Source organism: Hippocampus zosterae, chromosome 11 (assembly GCF_025434085.1).
Source record: "Hippocampus zosterae strain Florida chromosome 11, ASM2543408v3, whole genome shotgun sequence".
In the NCBI taxonomy this organism is placed as follows: domain Eukaryota; kingdom Metazoa; phylum Chordata; class Actinopteri; order Syngnathiformes; family Syngnathidae; genus Hippocampus; species Hippocampus zosterae.
In genome coordinates, this window is record NC_067461.1 from 21,289,887 (window position 1) to 21,302,863 (window position 12,977).

The 12,977-nt window shown below is 47.7% G+C and overlaps 1 protein-coding gene across 2 annotated transcripts in view; it reads right to left on the reverse strand.

The window, feature by feature from the left end:
* Positions 1-12,977, reverse strand: part of eno4 (enolase 4) — a 37,668-nt gene that overhangs the window by 5,329 nt on the left and 19,362 nt on the right. The window contains exons 7-11 of one of the 2 annotated variants that reach the window (XM_052081083.1): positions 12,522-12,590; positions 11,837-12,001; positions 11,603-11,728; positions 4,751-4,925; positions 4,373-4,434 (exon numbers count right to left, since the gene is read on the reverse strand). In XM_052081083.1, the coding sequence (XP_051937043.1) occupies positions 4,373-4,434; positions 4,751-4,925; positions 11,603-11,728; positions 11,837-12,001; positions 12,522-12,590 (597 nt within the window). The remainder of the gene's footprint in view (positions 1-4,372; positions 4,435-4,750; positions 4,926-11,602; positions 11,729-11,836; positions 12,002-12,521; positions 12,591-12,977) is intronic. The other variant, XR_007964989.1, reaches the window with a different exon arrangement.

Sequence of the window (12,977 nt, forward strand, 5' to 3'; positions counted from 1 at the left end):
GTTGTCTTTCCCCGCCACGTGTTGAATGTCTGTAGTAAATTCGGAGACATAGGACAGCTGGCGTTGCTGTCGGGCGGACCATGGTTCTGCTGCCTTGGACATGGCGAAGGTCAACGGTTTGTGGTCGACGTAAACTGTAAACCGGCGGCCTTCCAGCATGTGTCGAAAATGGCGGATGGCGAGGTACATCCCAAGCAGTTCACGGTCGAAAGTACTGTACTTTCGCTTAGGGGGGCGTAACTGCCTACTGAAAAAAGCAAGAGGCTGCCAGGTACCGTCCATCCATTGTTCAAACACCGCCCCCACCGCATAGTCCGAAGCATCCGTGGTCAGTGCCACGAGGGCAGAAAAGGAGGGATGTGCCAGCATCGTAGCCTGTGCCAAAGCTGCTTTGATGTCCATAAAAGCCCTGACCCTGCTTTCAGTCCAGTCAACAGTGTGTTTGGGCTTCTTGCCTTTAAGGGCCTCATATAGAAGCCGCATAGTGCGAGCCGCTCCCGGGATGAAACGATGATAGAAGTTCACCATGCCAAGAAATTCCTGCAGGGATTTCACGGTGACTGGGCGTGGGAACGCTGTGACGGCCTCCACCTTGGACGGGAGAGGAACTGCGCCTGCCTCCGTGACCCTGTGCCCCAAGAAGTCTATGGTGGAGAGGCCAAACTGGCACTTCGGAGGGTTGATGATAAGTCCGTGTTGACTGAGCCGTTGAACAAGGGTTCGGAGGTGTGACATGTGGTCTGACGTGGAAGAACTTGCTACCAGGATGTCGTCAAGGTACACGAAAACAAAGGGAAGGTCCCGCAGCACAGAGTCCATCAGGCGTTGGAAGGTCTGAGCAGCGTTCTTAAGCCCAAACGGCATGCGTAGAAACTCGAGCAATCCAAAAGGTGTGATCATTGCCGTTTTAGGGATGTCGGGGGGGGTGAACGGGAACCTGATGGTAGCCCCTCACGAGGTCGACCTTGGAGAAAATCACCGTGCCGGCTAGGTGAGCTGAGAAATCCTGGATGTGCGGTACAGGGTAGCGGTCGGACGTAGTAGCGTCGTTGAGCTGTCGATAATCTCCACAAGGGCGGCAGCCGCCGCCGGGTTTAGGGACCATGTGGAGAGGAGAGGCTCAAGGGCTGTTCGAGTGGCGGACAATTCCCAGGCGCTCCATGTTGTCGAACTCCGTCTTGGCCACAGCCAGCTTGGCCGGGTTCCGGTGCCGCGCTCGGGTGTAGACCGGTGGGCCCGTGGTGGCGATGTGGTGTTCCACCCCGTGCCTGGCAGCCGCCGAAGTGAAGGTGGGCTGTGTGAGTGCAGGGAATTCGGCAAGCAGGCGGTGGAAAACGTCAGTGAGGGGGACTATGCTGGAGAGGCGGATAACATCGGGCGGTCCGAGTGTGCACGCGTAAGAACAGAAAGTGGCAGCGTCTATTAAGCGTTGGTTTTTCAAATCCACCAAAAGTCCATGAGCGCACAAAAAATCCGCCCCCAAAAGAGGTACATCGACACGCGCTGTAACAAAGTTCCAACTAAAGCGCTGCCCACCGAAGCACAGTTCCACGAACCTCATGCCGTAGGTGCGAATGGGGCTCCCATTCGCAGCTTCCAAAGGAGGGCCGTGGCTGTCAGCTACCATGTCGATCTGCGATGCGGGCAAAATGCTGCGCTGTGCCCCTGTGTCGCAGAGGAAACGCCGTCCAGAGATAGAGTCGCAGATGAAAAGCAGCCCGCCAACGTTGCCGACGCTCATGGCCACTAATGAGCGCCGGCCGCGGCGTTTCCCAGCCCGCCGAACGAGCACGGCGTCTTAGACTTCGGTCCGAACTTGGCGTGGTAAAAACATAAACCAGTAGCCTGCCGCGGTTGAGGGACAGCCGCCGCGACGAGTGCGTAATTATTGGAGGCACTAGCGGCAGTCACGGGGAGGAGAGCCGCTGCACAGTGTTGCCGGCCGGCCAGGAAAAATGTATCAGTCTCCGCAGCGAGCTCTCTACAGTCAGTGATAGCGGTGTTAGCCAAAGCTGCCCTCAACTGGGTGGGTAACTGGCGCAGAAAAAGGTGAAGAAAAAGAAAGTCCGGTTTGTGCTCGCCTAGCAGCTCGAGCATACGATCCATTAATTCGGAGGGCTTGCCGTCCCCCAGGCCGTGGAGAGAAAAAAGTTTGTCGGCCCGTTCAGCGTCGGAAAGTTCAAAGGTTTTTAATAAGTGAGCCTTCAGCGCGTCATATCGTCCTTCTGTCGGAGGAGATTTGAGGAAACTCACGACCCTGGACGCCGTCGAACCGCCCAGCGCGGAAACAGCGTAGTAGTATCTCGTAGTGTCCGCAGTGATGTCGCGTAGGGCGAACTGGGCCTCAGTCTGAGCGAACCAAGCAGACGCAGATGATTCCCAAAACTCGGGGAGCTTGAGCGAAACAGCGTTCACGGACATCTTCGCGGTCTGGAATCGTCCAGCAAAAAACGTCGAGGGTCACCAGTGTGGAAATTGTAGCAACGCGACGAAACTGACAATTTCTCACGTTCACACTCAGAGAGAGTGTGTCATTTTTTATTAGCACAAACAGCAGCAAAACTTCCCGCGCCAACCGAGACCCGCCGAAAGTCGGTTTCTATAGAAACCAGCAGATAAACATGGCGGTCCTTAAAGGGACTGCAATTATTTCTACCCCGTTACCAAATCGTGAACTCTCTGACATGCATATGCAACATTGCATTCACACGTTTGCAGTTGGTGGTGAATTATATATATAGAAGTCACTACAATGGAACCTACCAAAAGGAAGCATCAATCCTCTTCTTTCAATAGGTAAAAGCAAATTTCGAACATTTACCATTCTATATAAACCAAAAACAATTTCTCTATTCCCTGTGACAGCTCCTCCATGTCCCCCTCCCTTCAGGTCAAGAGTCTGGGCGTCATCCTTGATAGCACCCTCTCCTTCACCTCACATATCAACAACATCACTTGTTCTGCAGATTATCATCTTCGAAACATTCATCAGCTCCGCTCTTCTCTCACCCCTCACTCCACTGCTATACTTGTTCATACCCTCCTCACCTCCCGACTTGACTACTGTAACTCCCTCCTGCTCGGGTTCCCTCAAAAAACCCTCCATAAGCTTCAGCTGGTCCAAAATTCAGCCGCTCGCATTATAACGCTCACACCATCCATAAACCATATTACACCTGTCTTCCAACATCTCCACTGGCTCCCCATTTTACACCGCATTCAATATAAAATTCTGCTCCTTACATTCAAAGCCATCCATAACCTTGCCCCTCCATACCTGTCTGACCTCATCCATATTCCTACACCTGCCCGCTCTCTTCGCTCTTCCTCCTCTCTCCTCCTCACCTTGTCACCATTGGAGACAAGAGCCTTCAGTCGCTCTGCTCCCCAACTCTGGAACACACTCCCCGCTGACCTTCGTAACTCAGACTCATTAACACATTTCAAATCTGTTTAGACAAGCTTATTTACTCTAACCATAAATCCATGGTCTCTATTTTGTTTTATTTTATTTGATGTTGTTTTTAACATTGTATTTGTGTTTTTTAACTGCTTGCTGTAAGGTGTCCTTGAGTTCTTAGAAAGCCGCCCACAAATAAAATGTATTATTGTTGTTATTATTATTCTAAACAGCAGTTGTACATTGGTAAGTTTCTTGAAAATACTCGTTTTCGAGAAAAAGTCTGGGAAAAGAAGCGTTTTGTGAAAGAATGTACTGTATTTCGAACAGAACTTTCGTTTTCATGCTGGGGTTCTTTTGCATTTGTGATCCCTCATTGCAACAATGCTTTCCTCCTAAATAACAACATAAACACAAAAAAGGTCACTTGGATTGCAAAATAATAGTTTATTATTTTATATAATAACTTTATGCGTGCGTGTGCATGTGTGTGTGTTCGTCAAGGATGACGAAGGGACTTCATCTTCTTTTTTTTTTATTTGAAAAAGCTGTGTTGTAGAGTTAGTTGTCGGTATTTATCTATGTTCTCAACTCCACTGCTTCCGCACGCCACCTCGCGCTGTATGATCGCCGTAACACACGCTGCACCCATTCACACAGAGTGCACCAAGATTTGATCAAAGCCACTCCCTGCCATTTAGGGTGATTTATCTTACTGAAATAATTCTCACAGCCTCGATACTGACTGAGAAAGTGCACAAATCCCTTTATTCATTATTTTAAAAAACACCCAAAACTTAAGTTTTGACATTAAATGATCAAGTTTTTGCAATTTTATTTTTGACGTTTTGGCATTAAATGAGTTAACAGTGATGACAATAGCAACATGGACATATCTAAATCAACACACTCAGTTTTGTTGAAGCTGGAAACGCACACACACACACACACACAACAAAAAACAAAACTCACTATGTCTGACAGAGAATTGTCATCACAGGACTCATTGCTAGATTTCCCCAATAGAAGTGTACCTGCATGAGACACATGTACAGAAAGACGTTTTTGTTAAAATTCAGAACAAAAAAATAAATGTCAAACATTAACTTGAATGCATTTGTATGTACTTGTCTATGGTATACATTTTATTTAAGAAAGCTTGTTTACTTGCCGCGGTTCTTGACAAATAGCTAATTTGGGTAAGCTGTTTAAAAAACAAACAAACTGAGTGTTGTACAGAACTACAAATCAAACATACAACAAAAGACAAAAGAATTTTGCAATGAATGAAAAATAATTCTTAGATCAGCATCCGTGTGTGTGTCCTTCTGCAGTGCATAGATGCGCTACCTTGTTGCTCGGATGTGATGCGGATCAAGTCGCTGACAGTCATCTCATTGATGTGTTTTAGGAAATGACCTGTGACTCCAGGAAGAGGCGTAGCTTGTGGCTTGTAGGTAGCATCAGAGAGCAGCACGCACGATTGTCCAATCACAGTGCTCAGTTTCTCCCACTGTTCTCTGTCCTTGCAAAGTCCATAAACACAAGCGGACAAAAAGCACAGCATTTTTCATATAGCCGCTACATACATTTAACTCACGATAATCAGGCGTTGCTTTCTATGCGGCCCAACAGAAACGAAATGTATTGTTGGGGAATCACTGCACTCAAAACGATTTCTGTAACTCTCCATGATTTTTCTGCATGTCCTCTTCTGATCTGAAGGGAATATTCCACAGACTGCAACTTTCAGCTCCTTGAATAGTATTTAGATCAGAGCTCGTACAAGGCCACTTACTTCAGAGAATTCAATGTTTAGTTCTTTGCACTTGTTGGTTTTGAGCTTTTAGTTTGGGGTCTTCATTCTGTTGCAAGGACTCAAGACCTGTGACTGAGCCTAAGCTTTTTGACACCGGGCAGTACATTTTGCTCCCGAGTACCTGTATCAGAGTCAGTATGAGTCATAAGTAGACAAAGAGGCTGCTTCAACCCCACTCAGTCCCATGAGCACTTTTTTTAGGTGTCACCTATATATTTTAGGTGACACAAACATCAGTATCCTACAATGTACTCAGGTCAAGGTCATTGTGATTTCATGATCAGTAGAACTCAGACTCACGCCTAAAATCTCCATTCTAACTCCCGTATTGGCCCGAATATAAGACGGCCCTGATTATAAGACGACCCCTCTTTTTCAAGACTCAAGTTTGAAACAAGACATTTTGAACACCAAATTAATTTTTATTCAGAAAATAATTGCAGTACATCTGAAACACATGATTATAACAATATATTTGAGAGAAAAAATTGTATTTTGTCTCATTCAAATCTTGATATATGAAGATTTAAATATGTAAACTAAAGTGCAATCACATTTGTAACTGAATGGCTTCTGGTTTTTGAAATGTAAATTACATCATAACTTCTCCTCAGCTGCCGGTTGACCTGGTCGATCTTTGACCGACTTTTCTCCAAATTGCCGCTACGTTTCTCCATTTTCTGTTATCTCCTCTATTAATTTCTTCTTTTCTTTCTTACCGCTATCTTTTATTTTTCTTCTTCGTGCTACCGATATTTTTAATTTTATTATTCCAATACGGTGATCATTTTAATGATCCGGAATTACATTGGAAGCGACTCACATCTTGAACTTTTCCAGAAAAAAACAAACAACCAAAAAAAAAACCCCATCCCAATCCAACAGATATATATCTCGCGCGTGTCCTGGGTCTTCCTCGGGGTCTCCTCCCGGTGGGACATGACCGGAACACCTCACCGGGGAGGCGTTCAGGAGGCATCCGAATCAGGTGGCCAAGCCACCTCATCTGGCTCCTCTCGATGTGGAGGCGAAGCGGCTCGACTCTGAGCCCCTCCCGGATGACCGAGCTTCTCACCCTATCTCTAAGGGAGAGCCCGGACACCCTGCGGAGAAAACTCATTTCGGCCGCTTGTAACCGGGATCTCGTTCTTTCGGTCACGACCCATAGCTCGTGACCATAGATGAGGGTTGGAACGTAGATCGACCGGTAAATTGAGAGCTTCGCCCTTTGGCTCAGCTCCTTCTTCACCATGACAGACCGATACAACGTCTGAATCACAGCAGACGCTGCACCGATCCGCCTGTCGATCTCCCGCTCCCTCCTGCCCCCACTCGTGAACAAGACCCCAAGATACTTGAACTCCTCCACTTGGGGCAAGATCTCCTCCCCGACCCGGAGGGGGCACTCCACCCTTTTCCGACTGAGGACCATGGTTTCAGAGTTGGAGGTGCTGATCTTCATCTCAACCGCTTCACACTCGGCTGCGAAACGCTCCAGTGAGAGTTGGAGAGCCCTGTTTGAAGGAGCCAACAGCACCACACCATCTGCAAAAAGCAGGTATGCAATACTGAGGCCCCCAAAACGGACCCCCTCAACGCTTCGACTGCGTCTAGAAATTCTGTCCATAAAGGTTATGAACAGAATCGGCGACAAAGGGCAGCCTTGGCGGAGTCCTACCCCCACTGGAAACGATTCCGACTTACTGCTGGCAATGCGAACCAAACTCTGACATTGGTGATATAGTGACCGAACAGCCCGTATCAGGGGGTTCGGTACCCCATACCCTCGAAGCACACACCACAGAACTCCCCGAGGGACACGGTCAAACGCCTTCTCCAAGTCCACAAAACGCATGTAGACTGGTGGGGCGAATTCCCACATACCCTCGAGGACCCTGCTAAGGGTGTAGAGCTGGTCCACTGTTCCACGGCTGGGACGAAAACCACACTGCTCCTCCTCAATCTGAGGCTCGACTTCCTGACGAACCCTCCTGTCCAGCACCCCTGAATAGACCTTACCAGGGAGGCTGAGGAGTATGATCCCTCTGTAGTTGGAACACACCCTCCGGTCCCCCTTTTTAAAAAGAGGGACTACCACCCCGGTCTGCCAATCCAGAGGCACTCTCCCTGTTGACCACGCGATGTTGCAGAGGCGTGTCAACCAGGACAGCCCCACAACATCCAGAGCCTTGATGAACTCCGGGCGGATCTCATCCACCCCTGGGGCCTTGCCACCGAGGAGCTTTTTAACCACATCGGTGACTTCAGCCACAGAGATAGGAGAGCCCACCTCAGAGTCCCCAGGCTCTGCTTCCTCCAAGGAAGACGTGTTGGTGGAGTTGAGGAGGTCTTCGAAGTACTCTGCCCACCGGTTCACAACGTCCCGAGTCGAAGTCAGCAGCGCCCCATCCCCACTGTACACAGTGTTAGTGGTGCACTGCTTCCCCCTCCTGAGACGTCGGATGGTGGACCAGAATTTCTTCGAAGCCGTCCGGAAGTCGGCTTCCATGGTCTCACCAAACTCTTCCCACGCTCGGGTTTTTGCCTCGGCGACCACTGAAGCTGCGTTCCGCTTGGCCAGTCTATACCCATCAGCTGCCTCTGGGGTCCTACAGGCCATAAAGGCTCGATAGGACTCCTTCTTCAGCTTGACGGCATCCCTTACTGCTGGTGTCCACCAGCGAGTACGGGGGTTGCCGCCACGACAGGCACCAACCACCTTACGGCCACAACTCAGATTGGCCGCCTCAACAATAGAGGCACGGAACATGGTCCACTCTGGCTCAATGTCCCCCGCCTCCCCCGGAACATGGGAAAAGCTCTGTCGGAGGTGGGAGTTGAAACTCCTTCTGACAGGGGATTCCGCCAGACGCTCCCAACAAACCCTCACAATACGTTTGGGTCTGCCAGGACGTACCGGCATCTTCCCCCACCACCGGAACCTACTCACCACCCCACCAGGTGGTGATCAGTTGACAGCTCCGCCCCTCTCTTCACCCGAGTGTCCAGAACATGCGGTCGCAAATCCGATGATACAACTACAAAGTCGATCATCGAACTGCGGCCTAGGCTATCCTGGTGCCAAGTGCACATATGGACACCTTTATGCTTGAACAAGGTGTTCGTTATGGACAATCCGTGGCGAGCACAGAAGTCCAATAACAAAACACCACTCGAGTTCTGATCGGGGGGGCCGTTGCTCCAATCACGCCCCTCCAGGTCTCACTGTCATTGCCCCCCTGAGCATTCAAGTCCCCCAGCAGAACAAGCGAGTCCCCAGCCGGAGTACTCTCCAGCACACCCTCTCCAAGGACTCCAAAAAGGGTGTGTATGCTGAACTGCTGTTTGGTGCATATCCACAAACAACAGTCAGGACCCGTCCACCCACCCGAACGCGGAGGGAGGCAACCCTCTCGTTTACCGGTGTGAACCCCAACTCTCACCGTGAGCAACTCCAGAGTGGAAGAGAGTCCAACCCCTCTTGAGAGAACTGGTACCAGAACCCAGGCTGTGTGTGGAGGCAAGTCCGACTTGCCAGTCGGATCCAGTCGGAAATTCTCTGCCTCACACACCAGCTAGGGCTCCTTCCCTGCCAGAGAGGTGACATTCCATGTCCCAAGAGCTAGCTTCTGCAGCCGAGGATCGGACTGCCAGGGTCCCCGCCTTTGGCTGCCGCCCAGCTCACATTGCACCCAACCCCTTTGGCCCCTCTCATGGGTGGTGAGCCCATGGGAAGGGGGACCCATGTTGCCTCTTCGGGCTGTGCCCGGCCGGGCCCCATGGGTGTAGGCCCGGCCACCAGGCGCTTGCCAACGAGCCCCACCTCCAGGCCTGGCTCCAGAGGGGGGCCCCGGTGACCCGAGTCCGGGCAAGGGAAACCTTGGTCCATATATTTTACTCATCATAAGGGGTGTTTGAGCCCCTCACCTAGAACCTGTTTTGCCATAGGTGACCCTGCCGGGGGCATAAAGCCCCAGACAACTTAGCTCCTAGGATCATTGGGACACACAAACCCCTCCAACCAGGTAAGGTGACGACTCTCGGAGGGGACATGTTACACATTAATATTCATTTATCTCATTCAAATGCACAGGATTGTAGTCTAGACCGGCATGAAGACTGTATATCAACCCATGGAAAGATATTCCTTTTTAGTTTAATATAATCGACTGTTATCAGGATGAACCAGGATTTCTGTGCCCTGGCCAACAGCAAAACCTTGTATGTTTTTGTCCTATTTTAAATCCACCACCATTGTGCTGTACTAACCTCGTTTAACTAGGGCTATGCAGGTTGGTCTCTTAGATCTTAGATTTTCAATCTTTCATTTGTTGCTAGGACGGTCTGGGAAACCAACAGCAAAGCAACGACAAAAGCATTGATATGTTGACTAGATTAATAGTTTAATTTAATGCTCATTAGCCAGCCACAAATTCCCATACACAGGTAATGACTATCCAGCATCCGTGTACCATAAATTAGCTTTCACGCATGTGCTCCCACCACATAGATATGTCACATGTCGGGCGACGTAAGCGCCACCCACCATTCCAATCGGACCACAGAGTGCTACAGTGAAACACCTCTAGAACGAAACCTACATGGGTGAAAATACCCCCTAATGTGAAAAAATATTCATGCATTAACACCATTCCCATTCTCCTGCCCCACCATATGATGAAAAAAAACCCTGTTGCTTTATACGAAATCATTTTCTCTGCTCCAGCTTCGCAAAGACATTCACTACAACGACAACAGCAACCTCTACTGCTTCGTTCGGAAACGGCAACAGCAACCAAATTAAACCAACTAAATTGCTTATGGCTCAACAGACATTCAAATAAACGAACGTTTCCTCGAATGCTTTACTTGTTATCATGCTAAAAACTGCTAAGTGGTGCGCTCATGAGAGAGAAGCGCTCCAGTTAGTGTAAGGTTTTTAGCCTTCGAGAGCTAACTATGGCCATCGAGGACTACAAAGCGTCCCGTGGCTGGCTTAAAAGTTCATTGCATGACATTAGCTGAGCAACGCTGTCTTGGGTGGCGATCGAGGGGAGTTCGAGTAAGAGACAGTGAGATGGTGGAAAGAAAAGCCACCAGGTCCAGGAAGTATTTGTTATTGTTAGATTCAGACGAGCATGGATGTTGCATTGCTAAAATGGCTACAAAACAGACCTCTGGATGTCAAGCAGCTAAGACAAGAAGAGCTCTGATGCTGGAAGAGAGGGTAAAAGTGATCAAAATGAAAGACGGTGTAAACAAAATAAAAGACATTATCCAAGAAATTGATGTAAGTGAAAGTGAATGCTGATCGTAAATTTCGCAATTTCTTTCCCTTTTTTTCTTTCTACGCTGACAATATGAAGTGTCAAATAAGTGTGTGCTCATGCACTATTGGAATAAAAATAGAGTGCACATATGTTTGTGTGTGCGTGTACACATATGTTTGTGTGTGTGTGTGTGTGTGCTTACATCTGAGATCAAATTTGCTACAGTGAAAAAAACCCTGTTGGGAAAAGTTTCCTGCCGCAAACATTATTTCGTCGTAGAGGAGTTTCACTGTATGACCCATTCTGACTCGATTGTAATTCTGATTTTGCGTTTCTTTTCAACAGCCAATACGCAACTCGGTTCGAGTTGTCTTGTCCAGGGAAGCCAAGACAAGTAGTCGCACGAAAAAAATAATGAGATTTATTTGAATTAAAAAACATGGAGAGGCATCGTTCACAGATCTATCAAGGGAGCCTTCTCCCTCTCCGCATCTTGCACTCTCATTTTATCTTGTTGGGAGATGGTGAAGGTCAGTTTTTGAGCAGCTCCACAGTGTGCAGACTCGTGCATGAGCAGGCAACTTCGCTTATCCGCAAAATAACTGGTCAGCATTCAAAGCTATGAACAGTTACTTCCATTTAGCGCTGTTATATGTCAACAAACAAACAAAAAACAAATTGCCATTTCAGAGTCACCACTGATTCCCGCACAGCCCTCATGATCACAATGTGCCTGTGATGTTCTTGGCCCTCATTCTTGAGATTTCAGTGTTCCCTGCACTCATTCAAGATACCCAATGCGAAATGTAGCCTCCTCAATGTTTTATAGTCTGTAGAACAGGGATGTCAGTGCCCAGAGGCCTTTTGATGCCCGCACCTTTTTGCCCTGTTAATAACGCGTATAGCCACCTGTTCCTGCTGATGTCGTCCAGCCATCAACCCTACAAGGGCCCCGTTTGGTCACACGAGAACTCACAGAACCGTCATTTTGACTGTTGTCAAGTTCTGAGGTCTTGTTACTCAGTTTAAATGATTAACATTTGTCCTTCAACCCTTGAGTGACTTTTTTTTCATAACTCCGGGACAAGTTAAAAAGAAAAAAAAGACACATACCTCCCTCCTGAATGGGTCGATTAAAGCGACCACCGCAGTATATTTGCTGACAAGGTTTTGATACATCGTCACCAGTTCGTCTGCAGACTTAAAACCTCCTGTTGCAATCTCATACTTTTCTTTGGTCTGAAACGGAGACAGAGAAAAACAGAAAAGCATTGTAGTTCTCAGCACTTGTATTTCCTTTTTATGAGCGTGGATGGCTTATTCAAACTTACTTGATGATGCACTTACATAGTCCATGAGGTCGGGGCCAGCACAGCTCAGTGCCAGATGAATCTCCGTTCCGAGTGCTAATGCAAGGTTATTGCAGGCTTCGGAGATCAGATCGAGAGCTTGTTCCGGACGATCATAGCTCATAGGAAGCACACCATTCTCGCTCAGAATGGCCTGGGTGACCTTATAGCAAACACAATGTCCATCTTATGAATTTGATTTCCCACATCTACTAAGGCATTAAAATACATACTATATGGACTAAATACATTTGCCTTTATTTGAAATCTGTTTGTATAGATCTGTGTATAAAAAAAAGAAAAATCAGCTGTATTGGACTGACAATAAATGTGTGGTTTATTTGCGGTTATGATGAATAAAATATGCAGTTGGGACTGCAAGGTTATGGCAGTTGAATGTGCCACTCACAATTTCCATTGTTAACATTCTGTTTGTCACTGTGAATGGTTGAAAAATCTTTTCAATAAAAGTCCAGGGCTTCGTGTTTGAATTAATTTGAAAGACTAGTTGCAAAACCTCAATGCATATTATCATTTTTTGAAAGGAAATGCGCAACCAGAACATCTTTTCACATACTGTTCTCTCATAAAACTTGTCAGACCATTGTTCCGACACTTAGGAAATGTGCCACGGTCTTCTTTCGCTTCTGTTCTTTTGACCAATAGATGGAAATGTCTCTCACCCCAGCTTTTGATGAAGCGCTCAATATTCTCATCATTTCCTTCTGTAACTGTGTTGTCATTGTGATGATCTGTTAAAAGGAGGTCACAGTTTAGCATGACACGAGTAGAAATGAGTGAATGATTGTTTGAACTCTGAAAAACACTTGACACAAAATGGATCAAATAGATGGGACAAAATAGCCATGACTTTGTCAAATTCAAAACAACAACGGTTGGTCATTCAAGTCATAGTTATGGCAGCTGTAACCATTTTGGTGGTTAAAAACATTTAATCTTTTATCCAAAAGATCCATCCATCCATCCATTCATTTTCCGATCCGCTCTATCCTCACAAGGGTCGCTGGGGGTTGCTGGAGTCTATCCCAGCCGTCTTTGGGCAGCAGATGGGGAAACCCTGAACCAGTTGCCAGCCAATCGCAGGACACACACAGATGAACAAACTTCAGTGCTTACAC